Raw genomic sequence first — 22,500 nt, forward strand, 5'->3', positions numbered from 1 at the left:
TGCAGGCGTCATCCTGTCTATTCTTTCATTCACATTTCCTTCCTCTTTCCCTCATTATTTTCCTTCTCATGCCTCCTTAACATTATTTTCCCTCCATATCCTCTTTCTTTCTTTATGGTCAAAATCTGGAACTTTTTTTTCTTTTCTCTTTGCTCTCTTGTCTTCTTTTCTCCTTTTACATTCATGGTTGCATCTCTCATTCTGTGGCATCTCCATCTTATCTTTTAATTCAACTTTTCTTCTTTTATTTCTGTTGCTTTTAAGTTATCTTCAAAGCGCATAAATTTATCATTAGTTATATTTCATACCTCGCTAGAGATAATTCCTTTCCTGTTTTACATTTTCTTTTTAGTTACTGTTGTATTTTTTTTACCTAATTCCTTTATAAATTCATTCTTCTTTTCGGACCTTTTCTCTTATCGTTTTTATTGCTTTCTGCATCATCATAATATCTGTCATCGTTATCATTTAGTTCTATTCACTTCCCTTCTTTCATTCCTCCTTCTCTAAGATTCCTGATTTCATTCACCTCCTAATCTACTGAAACAATTTTTTTTTCTCTCTCCCTCTTCTATTCCGAATCCTCTTAATATTTGTCATCGTCATCTCTTCATCCATCACCTTGCTCCTCCTCTTCCTCTTACTCTTTCTACCTATCCTCCTCCTCCTATTTATTACTACCACAAATAATATTACTAGTTTTATTATTGCTACTACTACTATTACTACTCCTGCTCCTCCCTTTACTGCTGCTACTGTAACTCCTCTTTCTCCTCCTTCTCCTCTTTCTCCCTCTCTGTCGCCAAGGTTACGTAGTCAGCTGTCAACAGTAGCGACCGGCACCTCTCATTGTTTTAAATAGCGCCTCCTCCTCCTCCTCCTTCTCATCATCATCATCTTCGACCTCCTGCCTCTCCCTTCTCCCTTTTTCTTTTCTACTGTTTTATTTTCCCTATTTCCTTCCTTTATACTGCTGCACTACATCTGTTCTTTCTCTCCTTTTCCTTTCTCCTTTCCCTTCCTCTCTTTCCCCTCTTTTTTCTGCCTATTATTGTTCCTTTGTGCCTTCCCTCTCTTCTTTTTTTTTTCCTACACCAATATCAGTGTTTTATTCTTGTTCTTTTTTCCCCTTTCAATTCCTCCATTCTCTTCACTGTCTACTATTGTCCCTTTCTTCTCTTTCTATTCTATGCAATATTCGTTCCTTTACTTATATTTTTCTCTTCTGTTTATCCTTCTTCTTTGTCTAATTTTTATTATCCGGTAACTCTTCCTTCTTGCTCTTGTTCTTCCTCACTCCCAAACTTATTCCTTTTATTCTTAAATATGACCTTTCTTGCAATGATTATTTTCGTTTCTATACTAGTAATACAATGAACACCCCCATATCTCTCTCTCTCTCTCTCTCTCTCTCTCTCTCTCTCTCTCTCTCTCTCTCTCTCTCTCTCTCTCTCTCTCTCTCTCTCTCTCTCTCTCTCCGTCTTTCTTCCTTCTCATCATTCCCTTGTTTCTTTAGCATCTTTGTCTTTGTTCAATATTCTTGTTCTTCGTTTTTCCTTTCTCTCTTTCTTTCTTCTTTTCTTCTTCTTCTTCTTTTCTTTCTTTCTTTCTTAACTTCTTCTTTTGCTCCGTTTTTGTTATTTTCTTCTTTTTTCTCTCTCTTTCTCCTCACCCAGAGTTTTTTGTTCTTTTCTTCCTGTTCTTGTTTTTTTTTCTCCCCTCCGTCTTCTCTAGTATCTCCTTCGCATTATTACTTTTCTTTTGTTTCTTTCTTGATCGCCAATGTTTTCTTTACATTATTCTTATGGTTCTCTTTTTTATTCCCCATTATTTATCAACCACGTTATTTTTTTTTCTTTTTTATAATTTTCCTTTCCACTCCCTTTTCCACAAACTGAGTATTTTTTTCTCTCTCTCTCTCTCTCTCTCTCTCTCTCTCTCTCTCTCTCTCTCTCTCTCTCTCTCTCTCTCTCTCTCTGAGAATGGCTCGCTCTTCCTTACATCCTCGATCATTTGTTGTGTCAAAATTTTAAAATCACTGTTATCCATTTTGCTGTTACTTGTGTATTTTTTGGCACTTGTCCTTTTCTCTATATTATTTATTTTTCTCTCTTTCCTGGAATAATATCTCTGGGCGTTCTGGAATGATGTCTTTCCGGACGTCCCTTAAAAAATGTAATATTTTCCAATAGGTTTAAACTCTGTTCGTTTTAAGCTATTTCTTTGTTTCACGTAATCTGTTTCCAGGGAAGAGTAATTTCAAAATTGTAAAAACACATTTTCTTAGTTCTTCGATTTTTGTTAAAAAAAAAAAAAAAAAACTGCCTTGATAATAATATTTTCTTTATAAGTTTTTCTTTTTTTGTTAATTGTTTCGAATTATCCTTCTTTTTATATGACTTCTTACTTTAAACTTCAAACTTTTGCTGCCTGGAGTACATTTTGTTCCTACCCACCTATCTGGATGCGCTGTCCGTGAAACACACTCCACTCAGACAAAGACTTCCACACACAAAAATACCTCAGTTACCACAAGAAAAACCGGCACTGTATCCTGTTCCACTTAACTTGACGGATAGCCCACGCCTCCCCCTTCAAAACAACATCCACCAATCATACGCATTCTCCTCGCGGGGCAGCACCAATCCCGGGAGACCTGATGTGGAAGGGGCGGAGCTCAGCCTTCACGCGGCCACTGGGGAGCTCTAGAGGGGGGCGAAGGGAACGGTGTCGGGGGGAGGGGGAGTAGATCTGCTGGTTAATTAACGTGAACTATACCAAGGCTTATTTATCAGACTAATTCCTTCATTTATTTTCTTTCTGGGGAAGGAAAATCAAAGGCTAGGGAGAGAGAGAGAGAGAGAGAGAGAGAGAGAGAGAGAGAGAGAGAGAGAGAGAGAGAGAGAGAGAGAGAGAGAGAGAGATGGACGTTTATGTAAGGGAGTAGAAATCTAAAACCGTCTTCATTTTTTTGTCTTCCTTTCTCTCTCTCTCTCTCTCTCTCTCTCTCTCTCTCTCTCTCTCTCTCTCTCTCTCTCTCTCTCTCTCTCTCTTGCTCTCCAAAGATGAGTATCGCGTGATCTCCTAACTTCTGAAAATTGAATGTGGATTTTTTCCCACTCTGCGTCAATCTTTGGGAATGTCACTCCGAGGAGGAATTCATCTCGGCGCTTATTTCTTTCCTGCTTTCTTATACCCAAAAAACTTCCCTTCAAAATTGAGAAATATGTATACAGTCGGAAAGATTGAGGGATATTCTGGTGTGTTTTTATGCATACGCTTATGGAGGCAGATAAGGAGAAATTATATTATTATTTATGTTGATAGGAAAGGTAAAGGTATGTTTTTTTTTTTGTAGCAATTTCCTTTTCTTCGTTTAAATATGAAACAAATATAACGATAAAGTGCGATTATATTTTTCGATAGTAATTTCCTTTTCTTGGTTTGAAAATAAAGTTTTAGAAATAAAAAAAAGTATGTTAAAAATATACACATATTTTAAGATATTTGGCTAATTTCCTGTATTTTTATTTTCTAAATAGGTAGAAATTATTCATATTATGTATTACTTCCTTTCACCTTTATCAATACAAAAATAAAACACTAATACAATAAATAAAAGCGTCATAAACCACTATCACCATCCGAACTTAATTTGCGTTTCAAAAAGCAAAGATAAATTATGATACATATAAATGACCTTCCACATTCACCATTTCAACACAAAATGAACAAATAAACCCAAGTAGAAACGCCACAAGCCACTACACCAACCACTTTCCGAGCCTACTTTCCTTCCTTCCCTCCCTTACTCGTTCCCTCTTCCCCTCGTCCACCAGGTATTCTAATTATCTCCCATTTTTACCTGCCGCCGCGTGGTGCACCTCGTTATCAGCGCACAGGTGTTATCTTTATGGTGGCGTCCCTACAGTTTTCACAACGTTGACCCATTTTATTCCGGGTGTTTTTCTTGCCGCGCACGCCCCGTAATGGGAGGGTAAACACTGCCTCAAAAATAGATGATTAAAAAGAATGTATCTTTACGTGTGTGAGTGCCCAAGTGCCGCATTTTGTGTCCAGCCAGGGTCGTTGTTGTACATGTGTGTGTGTGTGTGTGTGTGTGTGTGTGTGTGTGTGTGTGTGTGTGTGTGTGTGTGTGTGTGTGTGTGTGTGTGTGTGTGTGTGTGTGTGTGTGTGTGTGTGGTGTTGCATTGCAGTGTTGAAAGTGCAGTTATTGACGTGGGAGTTGTTATAGGGAAGCTTTGTTGAGGCTGAGGTACCGCATGTGTGGATTATAGATTGATAGATTAGACAGATTTACGGATAAGTATGATAGGTATATATGCTTCGTACAGTGACTGCCACGTGTAGGCATGACGACTTCTTACAGTTTGCAGTGTTCTCGTATGTTCTTATGTACTAATGCGTACTCTACGGCCTTCAACTACACGGCTTCTTCAGAGAGAATGTTAGAGAGTGAAGTGCACCTTTTTCACCCTGAGCTTTCCTTATATGCTTCTCTGTCTAGTCTCCTTTTTCTGTTTCTCCAGAGAGAGAGAGAGAGAGAGAGAGAGAGAGAGAGAGAGAGAGAGAGAGAGAGAGAGAGAGAGAGAGAGAGAGAGAGAGAGAGAGAGAGAGAGAGAGAGAGAGAGAGGAAGGGGGGAGAGGGATAAGAGAACAGATGAAAAAAAAATAAATGAACTACCCCACCTGTACAAACTTCCGTGTAAGACAAGAACCACCACATTTGCCTTCGTCCACTCCCACACACAACCTTTCTACAGCGTCCTCACCGTATACACGCAACACCCCTCTCCTCACCTTTGCACGCAACATTCTTCCCCTACTGCTCTCACTCTCCCAGGCGCAGCACACTCTCTCTCCCTAAATTCCTGAAACAACACTTTCCATTCCATTCCTCTCTCTTTCATACCCTTGCCCTCCCCTTGTCTTGCATCACATACTCTCTCTCCTCTAACTGCAACACGCAATACTTTTACCATCTCTCTCTCTCTCTCTCTCTCTCTCTCTCTCTCTCTCTCTCTCTCTCTCTCTCTCTCTCTCTCTCTCCATAATGCTATTGACGTACGCAACACACTAAAGAGGGGTGATTATAAACCTAATTTCGTATCCCCTTTCAAGATAATGAAAACGGGGGATATAGGAAAAAAAAGAAAAGGTTAAAGGAAAACCGTAATATTCCTAATAACTTCGGCAATATTACGGAGAATAGCCAAACAGCAACAAACATTTACGTAGGTACACGTTTGGAAGTTAATCCTAATTAAGTACCAATAAAAAGAGTATGGGTTAGCACAACAAGGCTTAATGGGTCACCTTGATGCATCCTTGTTGTAGCTCAGTAGTTTTCAGTATAACTTTTAATAGGGAGTTACCGAGAGATTCCTACGTAAAATTCCACGTATTTCAGAAAGAGTTCCCAATAGACACACAGGAATAAAAGCAAAGACAGTTTATATTTATTTACGTGTCTGCTCCCATGTCATGTTCCATTGGCTCTCAGGTCCCGTATTTTTTTTTACCCTTCGACTGTCACCTTGGCACACCTTTCCCTAATTACTAATCACTCTGAGACATCTTGACTTGTTTTACAGCCACATCTGATCTTTGAACTAGGAAGAAATTCCAAAATATATTATTTTTCATCGCTCCCTTTCTTGTATATGCTTATAAAGACTTCAAACATTGCTTCTGGTGCTGCTAATTGTTTCGTGTCGCAGTGAAAGGTTTAAACACTTTGTTCCCTAATTAACACTATTTTCAAAGGCTGCATATATGATTAGTCAGATTCTCATGGCTGTTTTTCCTATTGATGATGCAGAATCCTTGTTAAACTGTCAGCAGATGCATTAAAAAACTTGAAAAATCCTATAACTTCCAATACAGTCTGTTAAATGCATGTGAGATAAGATGCCCGATACGTTTATGAAAACAAATCTTAATCCTTTCATTACCACGGCATCGATTTCATTAAACCCTAGATATCGGAGAGCCCATTAAATTCAAAGCTAACATTTTTTGTCATTAGGTTACAATCTATCTATTTATTTATCCAACACACTTGTTACCTCTATTAAGGCTAACCAGTAAGTGATGCAATGAAGTCTGGAAGCTGTGTATAGGACCATATTCTGAAACACTTCTGTGCACCACCTCCACTGCATCCAAAAAGCTCTATTTGACGTTACATAGGTTTTTAATTTTTTTAATATTTTTTTTTAAAGTTCTAGTAGCAGATTAACAAGATTTCTACATTATTAACAGGAGAGACAGTCTTGAGAACTTGGTTAATCATCTCTGTGGTCTTTGAAAATGGTCGTGGTGAGAGAGCATAGCGTTTCAGAATACAGGTCATTGATGTGGATGTTGGTGCTGGTGTGGAGCTCTAATCTTTGTATCGACAGCCCTTGAGGACTCTTCTGGTTCTGCTTGATGTTTTATTGCACCGCTTGTCTTTTCCTTTCACCCATTTTTTATACAGTATTTCTCTATGTTGTTCAAGTTGTTGTTCCTGGGTTGTAAACGGGAACTCTCCGGTGGTTACGTTGTCGCCTTCCTGGTATTGTTATAGCACTGGAATGGACTAATGAACACATAATCTCGGTACAACACAAGTCTGAGGGGAGTCCAAGGATTACTGCTCTCCCTTACTGCAACCTGAACCCTGGATTCACCCCAACGAAGGGCAAACTTATCGCGCCGCAACTTTCATCTGGTTGTCTTGCGGCGCCGAAATGTTTGGACTGAAATGTTACTGTGTGTCAGGACTAATCTGATTTTGCATTCGCGTTATAAATTGCGAAGTCTTTGCTGAGAGAGAGAGAGAGAGAGAGAGAGAGAGAGAGAGAGAGAGAGAGAGAGAGAGAGAGAGAGAGAGAGAGAGAGAGAGAGAGAGAGAGAGAGAGAGAGAGAGAGAGATTGTGTTCTCTTTTTCTCTATTTAGATCACGAAACTTTAAAATTCATGACATTTTCAGAGAGAGAGAGAGAGAGAGAGAGAGAGAGAGAGAGAGAGAGAGAGAGAGAGAGAGAGAGAGAGAGAGAGAGAGAGAGAGAATGTTATGTTCTCTTTTATCATCACATCGACTCATTTTTCGCCAGTCAGGTCAAACAACTTTAAAGAATAAGGACAACTCACATCGCTACACACACACACACACACACACACACACACACACACACACACACACACACACACACACACACACACACACACATACACACAAACACACCATCTATTATCGCACCAACCAGTATAGCAAATAAACACGAGTAAATGCAAGAATACCACGCATTTTGTAAAGAAATACACGTAAAACTCCCAAATGTTAATAGTGAAGTGCGCTGCTATATCAATGAACATTTTATATAACATCACTCGCACTGAAAATACGAGAATGACTCAAATGGATGAAAAAAATGAAAGACAATTATGCCTCGTCTCGCTTCATTAGTGGTGACAGCGACAGACAGACAGCCGCACATCGACAGAACACTTTATCATTATTACGCTACACGGTAAAATACGTAAACACAATATAGCTATTCATGTCGCGTTGCTTTCCTGACCACCACCACCATCACTACCGTCCTCGTTGTCACCATCAACACAAATGCAACTTCACTTTTCTTTTATTCACTAAGTCCTCAGGTGTGGCAAATATTTAGGAAGTGGCAGAGAACACATGGTGGGGGGGGGGGAGTGAGAAGACCCAAGACATTACTATTCTCGCTTCTTCTGGGATGGCTATTGCTTCCATTCTAGAGACCAGTTTCTTTTGTATCTGAGAGGAATGAGTAGTATAATCTGTGAGCACAAGATTCCTAACTGATTGGTATTTTAGCGCCAGTCAATATACAAACATTTTTTTCTTCATAAGCAAGTGTTTTTGTGTTTCTAGATGCCGCGTTCCAGAAGGTCTAGAAGGAACATGAAAAGTGGAGGATTTCTAACTAAATGATTGATATTTTATCGCCAGTCTATACATACATTATATTTTTCTTCTCAGGTAAGTGTCCAGTATTTGTAGATGCCGCGTTTCTGTAGGTCTAGAAGCAGGAGAAAGTGTAAAGAGACTAAGATGAAAGTAGTACAGAAGGTGGATGAGAGAGAGAAAGAGAAGGAAAAAAGACGAGGGAGAAAGGGAAATAGAGGAAGGAGAATAGAGGAGAGGAGAGGAGAGGAGAGGAGAGAGAGAGAGAGAGAGAGAGAGAGAGAGAGAGAGAGAGAGAGAGAGAGAGAGAGAGAGAGAGAGAGAGAGAGAGAGAGAAGCATATACTGAAAATTCACCCTCAAGTAAAAAATCTCTTCCCTCATACATCCCACTGAAAACTTCCATCAAATCAAATCCTTCCGTGATGAATTAGGTAAGGTATGTTGTGCTAGATCACGTGCGGAGGAGAGAAGGGTACGTGGAGACGAAGACCCTGAATACAAACACAGGAGGAAGAGAGGAAGATCAGAGAGAAGGTTTATGGATGCACCGAAGGAAGACAAGTGGGTGATGGGTGTAAAATCAGACGCAGAAGACAGTGGTAAGTAAGGAAATGGTAAGTAAGTAAGGTAAAGACTGGTGACCCGCTGTGGCGATCCCTAATGAGTAGTCCAAAGATATTCTGCTAGTTAGGTTATAGAAGAGGAGTTTATTACGAAGGAATAACTCGGGGTGAAGTTTTCCTGTGTGGAGTTTACTTTGGGGGAGATTTATTAGTACAGAGGCGGAGAATACGTGGTCTGGGGGTGAAGGGACAAGAGTTGCCATATTACTGTAGAGTCCCTCTTCATTACCTGCCTGCCGTGACTGTAAGTAGTAACTCTCAATTGCACCGCACGCAACACCTCCAAGCACACACACACACACACACACACACACACACACACACACACACACACACACACACACACATATACATACACACAAGCCTTTTCCAGAACACGGCACTTAATTCCCAACACACGAACACTTTTACAGGCAACATTTCCAGCATATTTTACACTCCCACAGGCACCATCTCAGTCACGCACCACACTTGCGCCACACGAAACACGTCAGAAAGCAGTATTTTTCACACACGAACACTTTCTTAATCACCTTTCCTAACATATACATCACCAGGAACAAACGATAATCTTTCTCAAGTAGGATTTCCGACACACAGTATACTTATGACTCGTGAAATACATCCAAAAGGCACATTTTTTAAGGACTTATATCACTTCTAACACACTGAAACATCTCCACATCTCCACAGGTACTCCATTCAATACGTCTAACCGTTTCCTGAAGCCAGTGCAACTCCTCCAATACCTCACATGATTAACTCGACAGGGTAACTGATTTAAGGTGCTGTAATAAGATCATGTGGGGCCGTACTTACATTAAAAATATTGGAATTCGAAAATTACTCAGACAGAGGTGAAAGAAATAATACATAGGCAACGTGATGTCAAAAAATGAACACAAGATCGTAAGAAAATAAGGAAAGTTTCAAGAAATCATCAGGCCTACACATGACAGTCTCTGTAAAAAACATATGTACCTACCTAGTATATCCAGCTATTGTCCCCATCGATGAATTTGTCCATTTTCTTTTAAAGCTCCTTATTGGCTCGGCACTGACAATCTGATAAATGAGTGTATTTCAAGGTAATATAAGATCAGGTAAAACGAGGTCGTCCTTACTACTCTCGATGGCCAGTCCTATCTGATGACCAGTATTAATAGATCCAAACAAGCTACTACATACTGATCAATTGCAAAATTACATAGTTATCACTACCCTGTCCACGAAGACAATGGGAACAGTGTTGATAGTCCAGCACCTTCACCACGCCCAGCTAAAGCCGCAGACCACAAGGTACCACCACCGTCAAAAAGTCTAGTAAATTACACTACTATATTTATTTCCGCTATGCTTAGAACGTTTCATTAATTTCAAGTCCAGTTTTCTACCGACAGTCTTTACCAAAGGTGACAACTGATGGAGTCTTGGATCAGATGACTTCATTCATTCACTACGATAGATAATTCACAAAATTCCATAGAATCATCCTTTGTTAGTGAGAATGGGAGTGAAGTATATAATGATATTATGGTTAGTATGAATAGTTATACATGGGCGACATGAACCCCTTGATTGCAACAACTATCATATTAAACTTAATCACATTAAAATGCTTTAATGAAATTCAGAATATAATCAAAGCGATCTCATGAAACTGAAAAAGTTGAGGTTGAGGTAAAAGGCAAAGCACGATGGAAGTAAATGAGCAACGTTACTTATATAGCTTCTGACGGCGACAACACCCCGCAACACACAGCCATCCCATAACACAAGTACCAGTAGCTACTCTTGCCTCATCACCAGTAGCAATAAAACAATCACTATCACGAGGAAGTCACCATCAACACCACCATTCACTTCCATCACTCACTGCTATCGCCGTCTTTACCACATTTATAAAGACATGCCGTTTTATTCTCTAATTAATCCTAAACGAGGAACGACTGGCTGACCGATGCAGTAACTGGCTGACTGACAAGACCCAACATAGTAGCCGCTGAAAATTGAATGACTGAATGAATGATTAACAAACTGACTGATATGGACCAAGAGAATATTCGAGTGAAAATGACTGGCTGACTGACTGACTGGCTTAATGACCGACTGACTAACTGGCTATATGATTGACTGACTGACTGACTATATGACTGACTGACTGAATAAATGACTGACTGACTGAATAAATGACTGACTGACTGACTGGCTATATGACTGACTGACTGACTGGTTTAATGACTGACTGACTAACTGGCTTAATGACTGACTGAATGACTGGCTGGCTTAATGACTGACTCACTGAATAAATGAATGACTGACTGACTGGCAAGCTATACAAGACGAACTGAATGAAAATATATACGTATTACTGGAGAACTGAAAACTGAATGGGAATATGAAAAAAAATAGATAAATAAAAGGTGAGAACTCGAGACATTGTTATAATAAGTTTTGAGTAAATGTGGAAATAACACGTGCTTTCTTTTAATTATTACCTAATATTATTCTTTGTGGACTTGTTTTGCGTGTGAAGGTAAAGCTGATTTTATTACTTCACACACACACACACACACACACACACACACACACACACACACTAGTCTATATGCCAATTTGTTGTTCCTTCCATCTTTACTTTCCCTCTGCACTTTTTCCTTCCGTTTCCTCTCTGTTTCCTCTTCTCCTCTTTCACTTATTTTTTTCCAGACACTCCCACCTCTCTCTCTCTCTCTCTCTCTCTCTCTCTCTCTCTCTCTCTCTCTCTCTCTCTCTCTCTCTCTCTCTCTTCCCACCACTTTCGTTTCGTTCGAATTTTCATGTTATATTTTCTATGATTTTTTTTTTTCTTTATCTTGTTATGTCTTCGCTTACGTTTTTATTTATTTATTTTAAATTTTGGTATTCTCAAGTAAACAAAATAGAATGAAGTGATTAATTAACTACTTTAAAAAAACAATCTCTCTCTCTCTCTCTCTCTCTCTCTCTCTCTCTCTCTCTCTCTCTCTCTCTCTCTCTCTCTCTCTCTCTCTGACTCATCCTGCCCCTGTCGTCTCTCCATCCATCCCTTCCCTCCTTCCTTCCTTCCTCCCTTTCCCTCTCATTCTCATTCCCCTTCTCTCTCTCTCTCTCTCTCTCTCTCTCTCTCTCTCTCTCTCTCTCTCTCTCTCTCTCTCTCTCTCTCTCTCTTTCTCTCTCCCACACTCCTCCCTACACTGTGCTTGCCTCTTTTTTAATTGCCTCCTCTCACCTCTCATCTCCACAGCTCTCCATCTTCTCTCTCTTGCCTCTCTCTCCCTCTTACCTGCCTCCCAATTACTAGAGGCCCTTCCCCCTTTCCCCAGAGAGGAGGACTAAGGGCCGGAACATGACACACAGGTAGACAGTTTGGAACCGCTCTTAAGGAGGTACAGTCTCCGAGGAACAGACAGTACTTAGGACAGGAGGAACATAACAGGGGAGGATAGGCAAGGTAGAGGAGAAGGAGTAGGACAGGTAAGGGAGAGAAGGTAAAGGTAGATGGTTAAGGGGGAAAGAAGAGAAAAAGAGTGAAGTGGATGAGGAAGAATGGTGGAAGAAAGAGGGTAAATGAAAACGGAGGCCACGACCTGAGAAAGGATTATGGATGGATGAGCAGAAGGAAGAAGATGCTGAAGTGAATGATGAAAGGGAGGAGTGGAGGAACTGGATGAGGCAGAAAATGGAGAGAAAAATAAAGAATAAATAAGAGGGAAGGAGGATGGAAGAGCGGAACACAGTAGGGAATGTTTGAAGGGGGAATGGGGAGAGGAAAAGAGCGGTGGAGCAAGTGAAGGAGGGAAGGAGAGGAAAGGAAAATGTGGTGAAGGGAAAAGTGAGGAAAGGAGAGGAGGAAGTAGAAAACGAAGGAGAGAAGGAAAACGAAAAGAGAAGACGAAATGCAGGAGGGAGGAGAGGAAAGGAGAAAAGAAATTGGAGAAGGGAAATGAAGGAAAGGAGAGGAGGAAGTGAAGGCCGGAAGAGAGGAAAGGGATGGAGAATGGTAAAGGGATAAGGAGAGAAAAAAAGATGAGGAACTGTAGGAGAAAGAGGAAGAAGGAGAGGAAAAGGAAAAGACAAGGTGAAGAATGGAAAGAGGTGAAGGAAGTGTAGAAAGGAAACAGAGGGAAAGAAAAGCAGAGAAGATGTGGAAGAAGGGCATAAAAATAAAAAAAAAAAGGAAGTGGTGGAAGAGGAGAGGAAAAGAGAGGAAGTGAAATAAGGAGACAAAGCATAAAGTGGAGGAGGGAAAGGGAGAGGAGGAAGTGGATGCTTGTGAAGGAAAAAAAGAAGTGAAGAAGGAAAAATATGAAGAGCAAGTATGAGAGGAAATGGTAAGAAAAAAATGCAGTAGGAAAACTGTGTAGTATTTCATTAACAGGACGGTAAAAAAAAAAAAAAAAAATGGAAGGAAAAATAAATTCGGGAAACTGATTTGAATTAAAGAAGATTATTTGAAGTGTTTCAAGTAAACGTCTGGTATTCAATGCACCGTGTATTCTTTAACTTTATATACATATTTTTTTTTACTAGAAGACAATTTGCGCATGATCACTAATAATTTTTTAACACCCTTACTTTATCAAAAACCTATCAAATAATAATGTAACAAGGCAAAGAGAAGATTTACCTCCCATTAATTAATCAAGATAAACATACATATCCAAACCAAATTTTATACAAATCCGAAAAAAATAATGACACCCTTTAATTAACTCGTGATGCCTTCCTTTGAGCTCTCTCTCTCTCTCTCTCTCTCTCTCTCTCTCTCTCTCTCTCTCTCTCTCTCTCTCTCTCTCTCTCTCTGTGTGTGTGTGTGTGTGTGTGTGTGTGTGTGTGTGTGTGTGTGTGTGTGTGTGTGTGTGTGTGTGTGTGTGTGTGTGTGTGTGACCATGCAAACAATCTCTCTAGTGCTTTGAATGTTAATAAAGAAAGACCGTAAAAATTAAAAGGTTAACCCAACTCCCTCCCTCTCCACAGATTGCCTTTTCTTCTTTAATCACCACGCCGTATTCCTCCGCCCCTTTCTATTCATCCTCTCCATCTCCCTTCCTCGCATATTTTTTTCCTTTCCTCCTCTTCTTTTCTTGCCGTTTTTCGCTTCGTTTATAACAAAATATATCCGACAATAGAACTGTTTTATGTCTTCTCTCTCTCTCTCTCTCTCTCTCTCTCTCTCTCTCTCTCTCTCTCTCTCTCTCTCTCTCTCTCTCTCTCTCTCTCTCTCGTGTTAATGTATACCTATAAGTATTTATCTCCACTAACTATAAGGAACTTCACAATTCTTACTTTCATATGTTTGATTTATATGTATCCAGTATTTAAGTATTTATATAATGATACTTAGGCCTAACATCTGACCTCGGCATGTTTATGTTCACGTCTTTACAAAAGCTTCGACTCATCAGACCGAGCCTATATTGTACCTATATGTAAAATTACACACAATGTTACTGCATATATAATTAGTCAATAAATGTACCAGTATCAGTCTCTCTCTCTCTCTCTCTCTCTCTCTCTCTCTCTCTCTCTCTCTCTCTCTCTCTCTCTCTCTCTCTCGTCACTACCCTATCAATTTTCCCTCTTTGCCTTCTATTCAACGTTCCTTTCCTGGCCTATGTATTTTTATCTCGTTTCCGCTCTCCGCTCCTCCTCCTCCTCCTCCTCCTCCACTGTGCATTTTCCATTTTTCCCCTGCACCATCTTCACCATACATATTTTTCTTTCGTTTTTATTCGTCCTCCCTCACCCCTCCAGTCTCTTTTTTCCCTCCACCTCTCTCTCTCTCTCTCTCTCTCTCTCTCTCTCTCTCTCTCTCTCTCTCTCTCTCTCTCTCTCTCTCTCTCTCTCTCTCTCTCTCTCCACCACTGGACTGGAAAACCAACTGTCATGCTCGACTGCTAACTTTTGACAACTCTCTCTCTCTCTCTCTCTCTCTCTCTCTCTCTCTCTCTCTCTCTCTCTCTCTCTCTCTCTCTCTCTCTCTCTGTCTCCCTAAATAAATAAATAAATAAATAAATAAATAAATAAATGATAAATAAACAATCATATAGACACATGATAGATTTATGCATGTACTCCTCTTTTTCTTTGTATTTATGTATGTATGTATGTATGTATGTATGTATGTATGTATGTATGTATGTATGCATGTAACTATTTTGCCAGCCATTTTTCTACCTATAAGTATTTATCTATCCATCTATCTATCTATCTGTCTATCTGCCTATTGACTATCTATCTTTTGTCTCTGCCTATCTATCTATCTATCTATCTACCTATCTTTGTATCTATCTATTTTTTAATCTATCCTTTACCAATGTATGTATGGATCTATGTATCTATCTGTTTAACTATGTGTGTCAGTATACCTATCTATCTATCTATCCATCTATGTATCTACATACTCGTATCTCCCTTTATTTTCATCCGTCACTTTATGTAATCTATATATTTCTATTTACATGCGAAACAGAGCATGCGGTCCGTATCCATCTCGTTTGGCTTAACAATCTTTGTCTATCCATCTATCTGATCTATCTATCTCGTTACCTTTTTTATTTACAACCGCCAGCCAGTCTATCTACCTCACCGCATTGTATCTGTCTATCTTTCTATCAATTTTGGTAATTTTTTTCAGGCATAAAAAAAATAATACAAATGGATAACAGAATAACAAGAATACTGCCACTATCAATATTGTGTGTCCGTGTGTGTGTGTGTGTGTGTGTGTGTGTGTGTGTGTATGTGTGTTTTGTACTCACCACGTCAACACTGGACAGCCAATAACCCACCACCACCACATCCTTCCAAGAACTTGATTCTTACCTGCGGAAGAAGTAATATGCATTATTATTATTATTATTATTATTATTATTATTATTATTAGTAGTAGTAGTAGTAGTAGTAGTAGTAGTAGTAGTAGTAGTAGTAGTAGTAGTAGTAGTAGTAGTAGTAGTAGTAAAAGTAGTGAAAATAATAGCATTTCACATAATAATTCGTTCTGATAGGGTGAAAGACGAATAAAGTAGACTCCGTATTAAGGCTGTTAGCACCGAGCCATTAGGAAACTTTAAAAGACTAGACAAATTCATGGATGAGGATGACAGATGGAATGGCAAGTTTCATACAGGGACTGCCACGTGTAGGCCTGACAACCATATACTTGCAGCTTCCTCTATTTTCTCACGTTTTTGTATCAGTCTCGAACTGACTGCACGATATACGTACTTACATACATATATAAGAACATAAGAACATAAGAAATAAGGGAAGCTGCAAGAAGCGACCAGGCTTACACGTGGCAGTCCCTGTATGAAACACACCTACCTATTTCCATCTGTTATCCCCATCCATAAACTTGTCTAATCTTCTCTTAAAGCTCTCTAGTGTCCTAGCACTAACTACATGATTACTGAGTCCGTTCCACTCATCTACCACTCTATTTGAGAACCAATTTTTTCCTATCTCCTTCCTAAACCTAAAATTTTCAAGCTTGAACCCGTTATTTCTTGTTCTACCCCGGTTGCTGATCCTAAGAATTTTGCTTACATCTCCCTTGTTATAACCTTTATACCACTTAAAGACTTCTATCAGGTCCCCTCTTAACCTACGTCTCTCTAGAGAATGTAAATTTAACAGCTTCAACCTCGCCTCGTACGGAATACTCCTCATCCCCTGTATCCTTTTTAGTCATTCTCCTCTGTACTGATTCTAATAGACCTATATCTTTCCTGTAATGTGGGGACCAGAACTGCACAGCGTAGTCTAGATGAGGTCTGACCAGCGCCAAGTATAACTTTAATATTACTTCCGGCCTTCTACTTTTAACACTCCTAAAAATGAATCCTAGTATCCTATTTGCCTTGTTTCTGGCTTCTATGCATTGTTTCCCTAGACGGAGTTCAGAGCTAACTATAACTCCTAAATCTTTCTCGTACCCTGTACCGACCAGAGTTTGGTTGTTTAATGTGTACCTATTGTGTGGGTTTCCTCTACCTACGCTAAGCACTTTGCATTTATTGATATTAAATTGCATTTGACATCTATCCGTCCATTCATTCATTCTATCTAAGTCTGCCTGCAAGGCGATGGCATCCGATTCTGACCTAATTAATCTACCTATCTTTGTGTCATCCGCAAATTTACTAACATCACTAGTAATTCCACTATCCAAGTCATTGATATATATTAGAAATAACAATGGCCCTAATACTGATCCCTGTGGCACCCCACTAATTACATGACCCCACTCGGATCATACGTACATATATACATACATACGTACGCACTAATTAAAGTAATGCAGAAACCTGGTCATTACAATTCATAGAACAACATTATATACGCGTATATATCTGAAGGTGTTACGCGTCTACTTAGGTTGACGAGAAAAAAACCTGACACAAACTTAGACCCACTCACAGGAAGAGAAGAGCACTCATATAAACGTAGAGTGAGGTTCGCAAGCTTCTTTTTACACCATGTATGCTTTCTCTCTCTCTCTCTCTCTCTCTCTCTCTCTCTCTCTCTCTCTCTCTCTCTCTCTGATGTGTCCCAAAGTAATGAAGTTTTGTACTCTCAGAAGGTGGTCATTACATTTGTGGATTTGTGGACCAGTAAGAGAGAGAAGGAGGAGGAGGAGGAGGAGGAGGAGGAGGAGGAGGAGGAGGAGGAGGAGGAGGAGAGAAAAGCGAAAGAGAACAAGCAGAAAGAAAACAACGACAATAACGTGGAAGAAGACGGAAAAGACAAACAAGGATCCTCAAACCAATGTTCTCAACCCTTCCCTTCCTTCCTCTTGCTTGCAATAACCTTCAAGCAGACGCCAGGTGTCTCTAAGGGCGGTGTGCATAGTCCCTCCTCACTCACGGAGACCAGAAGTGAAAAGAGGTGGAGGAGGAAGAGGAGAAAGACACTCTGATCTCGTATGGCACTTTGAAAGAAAACTCAAGGCAACTGGGAAAAAGAAAACGGGGTGAAGGAACCAAGGAAGGGAGACGAAAAGAAAAGGGGAGTGGACGAGGACACACATGAGCAGGGAAGAAAGGCGAAGAGAAGGAAGAGGAGGAAGAGGGAAGTGAACATCGTGAAGATGAGGAAGGAAGGAGGATAAGTAGGAGCAGGATGAGATAAGTGGCATGAAGGAGGGAGAGAGGAGGGAGGAAGGAGGGAGGAAGGAGGGAGTGAGGAGGGAGTGATTTTGACATGACGCTCATAACTCATTGTAGCTTACGAAGATCATCCCCCACCCCCCTCTCTCTCTCTCTCTCTCTCTCTCTCTCTCTCTCTCTCTCTCTCTCTCTCTCTCTCTCTCTCTCTCTCTCTCTCTCGCCGAGGTAAAGAAAAACGCCAGATTGAAAAGTGAAATGGAAATAGGTTTCTCTCTTCCTGTCTATGTGTTTTCCATTTACTGCTCCTCTCAATCCCCGTGCGAGCAGGCTATGCACTTTTCAGGGTATTCTGTAGCTCTAGCTTGTAGTAGTAGTAGTAGTAGTAGTAGAAGTAACAGCAACAGCAGCAGCAGCAGCAGCAGTGGTAGTAGTAGTAGTAGTAGTAGTAGTAGTAGTAGTAGTAGTAGTAGTAGTAGTAGTAGTAGTAGCAACAGACATAATCATCAACAGCATGTAAACATACCCAAATAATTTGGTAGTAATGATGAGAGAGAGAGAGAGAGAGAGAGAGAGAGAGAGAGAGAGAGAGAGAGAGAGAGAGAGAGAGAGAGAGAGAGAGAGAGAGAGAGAGAGAGAGAGAGAGAATCATCAGAATAAAACACAGACCTTCCTTCTCTTTCACTTCTTTCACAAATCCTCCAAATTGATGCAGCTCTCCATCACCACCACCACCACCACCACCACCACCACGGCCTACCCTCCACCCACAAAGGTCACAGAAGACGCGTCATAGCCAGAAGTGGAAGTAATAGCTGGTCTGGGTGGATGTATCATCGTTAGATGTGCTGCGTTGGTGGCAGAGAGAGAGAGAGAGAGAGAGAGAGAGAGAGAGAGAGAGAGAGAGAGAGAGAGAGAGAGAGAGAGAGAGAGAGAGAGAGAATATATTACTTGATACGAAATATATTAACATGTAAATATTTGTTTTCTACCTCCACTCAACACCACCACCACAACCACCACAACTAACCGCCACCATCACCACCACTACCACCATCAGCACCTATACCCTTCCAATTCCCTTTCTCTTCTTCACCACCACTACCGCCTCCTATACCCTTCATGTTTCCTCTCCTCCTCACCATCCCCACTATCACCCGTACCCACTCTCCTCCTCCTCACCACCACCACCACCACCACCACCACCACCAACACCACCACGACCACTGCATAACTTTTCCACTTCTTGTATCTAACTGCAATCCTCACTTTCCCTCCCAACCCTGACACCTCTGCTGCACCTTTCTTTCCTTCCCCACCTTTTTATTTATTTATTTTTCTTTTTTTTACCATCAGCACCCCTACCTTCCCCAAGCTCCTCCTCCCTTCCCTTCCTTCACTCTTCCTCGGCCACCTGCACTTCACGCTACGAGAGAGAGAGAGAGAGAGAGAGAGAGAGAGAGAGAGAGAGAGAGAGAGAGAGAGAGAGAGAGAGAGAGAGAGAGAGAGAGAGAGAGAGAGGGGGGGGAAATGAGTGAGAATCCAGGGGTTACTGTGAAAATTCTTTCCTCACTTGTACTTGCAAATGGGCTTTCGATTCGCCTTCTCTTTTTTTTATATTTTATTTTCGGGAGTGGCATGTTCCTCCTCTTCCTCCTCCTCCTCCTTCTTTCTTTCTTTCTTTCTTTTATTCGTCTTCTCTTTCCATTTATTTTTTTTATTTGGCTCTGAAACCGTCATCTACCACCTGATTTCCTTCTTTTCTTTATTCTTTCGTGTATTATTTAGTGGAGTTAGCTAGAATATAATAAGGCTCTATCAATCATATTTTTCTTATTTTTCATGGAATTATTATCGTTCACGGTGGCTATTACGTTCATTTCCGTTTTTTTTTCATAAACGTGTCTGTGTGTCTGTGTGTCTGTGTGTGTGTGTGTGTGTGTGTGTGTGTGTGTGTGTGTGTGTGTGTGTGTGCGTGTGTTCCTCATACTTCTGATTAGTTTTTTTTTTTTTTTTTACACATTTCCTGATTTTCTATCGCATGATTTCTTTACCCATTTATTTTCCGTTTTCTTCCACATTCTTCCAATGTCTGTTATGTATATTTTTTTTTATTTTGCATATTTTTATTTTTATTTGGTTGTTTTTTATATTATTTTTTTTATTTACCAGTTCATTCTTATTTTCTAAACGCAAAATGATTCGTTCTCCATTTCGTCTTCATTCTGAGCACGTTAAGGATTATTATTTATTTTAAAACGTTTTCCAAAATATTTACTCGAGTGCAGTATTAAAACTGTGTCACTTTAAAATATTCCGGAGGGAAATTATTCGGCATCCACCTCATATACCTCTCTCTCTCTCTCTCTCTCTCTCTCTCTCTCTCTCTCTCTCTCTCTCTCTCTCTCTCTCTCTCTCTCTCTCTCTCTCTGACGTTCGAAGTCTTTTAGCTCAAATTGGATCACACTGCAAAAAAAAAAAAGTGTCTGAAAAAAGAAAAACAATTCGATTTAGGAAAAGAAATTAAATGTGAATAAAAAAAAGATGATATTGAAATAAAGTTTTATAGAAACTAACCTTGCGATTACTTACCTTCACACACACACACACACACACACACACACACACACACACACACACACACACACACCAATATGATCGGAGAGAGAGAGAGAGAGAGAGAGAGAGAGAGAGAGAGAGAGAGAGAGAGAGAGAGAGAGAGAGAGAGAGAGAGAGAGAGAGAGAGAGAGAGAGAGAGAGAGAGAGAGAGAGAGAGAGAGAGAGAGAGAGAGAGAGAGAGAGAGAGAGAGAGAGAGAGAGAGAGAGAGAGAGAGAGAGAGAGAGAGAGAGAGAGAGAGAGAGAGAGAGAGAGAGAGAGAGAGAGAGAGAGAGAGAGAGAGAGAGAGAGAGAGAGAGAGAGAGAGAGAAATGCTACATAATTCCTCATAATAAAACACTTCTATAGAAATAGACGTGAAATAAAAAAGAAATATTGTTCTATACATTTCCTTATGGCTTTCCCAATATGCCTGTTGTTGTTGTTGTTGTTGTTGTTGTTGTTGTTGTTGTTGTTGTTGTTGTTGTTGTTGTTGTTGATGTTGCTGACGTCGTTAGTGTTGTTACTGCTGTTGTAGTTGTTACTGTTCTTGTTGTTGTTACTGTTGTTGTTCCTTTTAATGTTTTTGTTATTAAACACTTGCTATTTTCTTCAACAATTGATCTGTTTTTTTCTTCTTTTCCTTGTTTTAGTACGATAAAATATTCGTCATAACAATTTTTTTTCTTGCAGAAGGGGAAGAAAGAGTAGTCCGCCACTCCTGCCGCACAGCTGTATGCGTGAGAAAGTTTATCCTTCGTACTTGAAGACGCGCTGACGACTGTTGTTGTTGTTGTTGTTGTTGTTGTTGTTGTTGTTGTTGTGGTGGTGGTGGTGGTGGTGGTGGTGAAGTGTGTGTGTGTGTGTGTGTGTGTGTGTGTGTGTGTGTGTGTGTGTGTGTGTGTGTGTGTGTGTGTGTGTGTGTGTGTGTGTGTGTGTGTGTGTGTGGTGCAGTGGCTACCTAGTGCGGTACATACATACGTACTTTATTGTTATTATGAATCTAACCTCGTGTGTGTGTGTGTGTGTGTGTGTGTGTGTGTGTGTGTGTGTGTGTGGTGCAGTGGTTACCTAATGCGTATATACATACGTACTTGCCTCGCTACAAAGAAAGGAAGCAAAACTTTCACCACTTTGACACTTTATAACTGTGACCTTCCATGGTGTTATCTGCTTCACTAAACACACACACACACACACACACACATACACACACACACACACACCATCTCTCTCTCTCTCTCTCTCTCTCTCTCTCTCTCTCTCTCTCTCTCTCTCTCTCTCTCTCTCTCTCTCTCTCTCATCATGGTCCCCTAAATCACTTAACACTGACACCACCTGGCACCCGCTCCCTTCCCGCAACACCGACACTTCCCCTACACCCCTGTCCACGCTAAGTGCCACTTCCCGTCCCTCCCCCTTCCCCCACTCGAGTGCCGGACTGCTGGGAGGGGGTGGGGTCTGTGCCTTCACGGGTCTGTCTGTCACTGGTGATATCTTCACTACCTCCTCCTTCAGCTAGTCGTCGTCTTCTTCCTCTTCCTTGCCCTCGTCCTCTTCCTCTTACTTCTCTTGCTTTTTCTTCTTCTTCTTCTTCTCCTCCTCCTCCTCCTCCTCCTCCTCCTCCTCCTCTTCCTTCTCCTTCTCTATCTATCATACTCTCGTTTCTCTTCTACAAGCTGTTAGTATAAAACAGTAACCCAAACACCACAGACAGGAGGATTCCAGGGTCTGTTGGGGGGAGGGGTATTCAGTCGTCCTTTTGTATTCCTTTGTGTCTCCTCATCAACATCTTGTTTCGTGTCTTCTTCGTCCTTTAACCCCTTCCTTTCCTTCATCCCATTCTCCTCGTCTTCGTCTATATTTTGTATGTGTTTTTCTTTCTGTTCTTCATTAGTTCTTAAGAAAAACATAACTTTTCACTTATATATATATATATATATATATATATATATATATATATATATATATATATATATATATATATATATATATATATATATATATATATATATATATATATATATGTTTTTTTTTTTTTTTTTTTTTTTCCCACCGTTATGCGTAGTTTACGGTTTGATGCACGCCTTACACTGTTTTGATAATCGTTAATATGACAGCTTTTCTTCTAAATCCTTCCTTTCGACAATTTCTTAGAGGAAGGGTGGGCGGGGGAAGTCTTGCTCTGTTCTGTCTT

The 22,500-nt window shown here is 40.3% G+C and overlaps 1 protein-coding gene across 11 annotated transcripts in view; it reads right to left on the reverse strand.

Moving 5' to 3' along the window:
* LOC135093364 (cubilin-like) overlaps positions 1-22,500 on the reverse strand; it is a 204,816-nt gene that overhangs the window by 119,912 nt on the left and 62,404 nt on the right. For 8 of the 11 annotated variants that reach the window (XM_063992676.1, XM_063992624.1, XM_063992617.1 and 5 more), the window contains exon 3: positions 15,362-15,425. The exons of 2 other annotated variants lie outside the window; for them this stretch is intronic. In XM_063992676.1, coding sequence (XP_063848746.1) covers positions 15,362-15,402 — 41 coding nt within the window. In that variant the 5' untranslated portion in view covers positions 15,403-15,425. Of the gene's footprint in view, positions 1-15,361; positions 15,426-22,500 lie in introns of those variants that run through there. One more of the 11 variants, XM_063992659.1, reaches the window with a different exon arrangement.

Source organism: Scylla paramamosain, chromosome 3 (assembly GCF_035594125.1).
Source record: "Scylla paramamosain isolate STU-SP2022 chromosome 3, ASM3559412v1, whole genome shotgun sequence".
Taxonomy (NCBI): domain Eukaryota; kingdom Metazoa; phylum Arthropoda; class Malacostraca; order Decapoda; family Portunidae; genus Scylla; species Scylla paramamosain.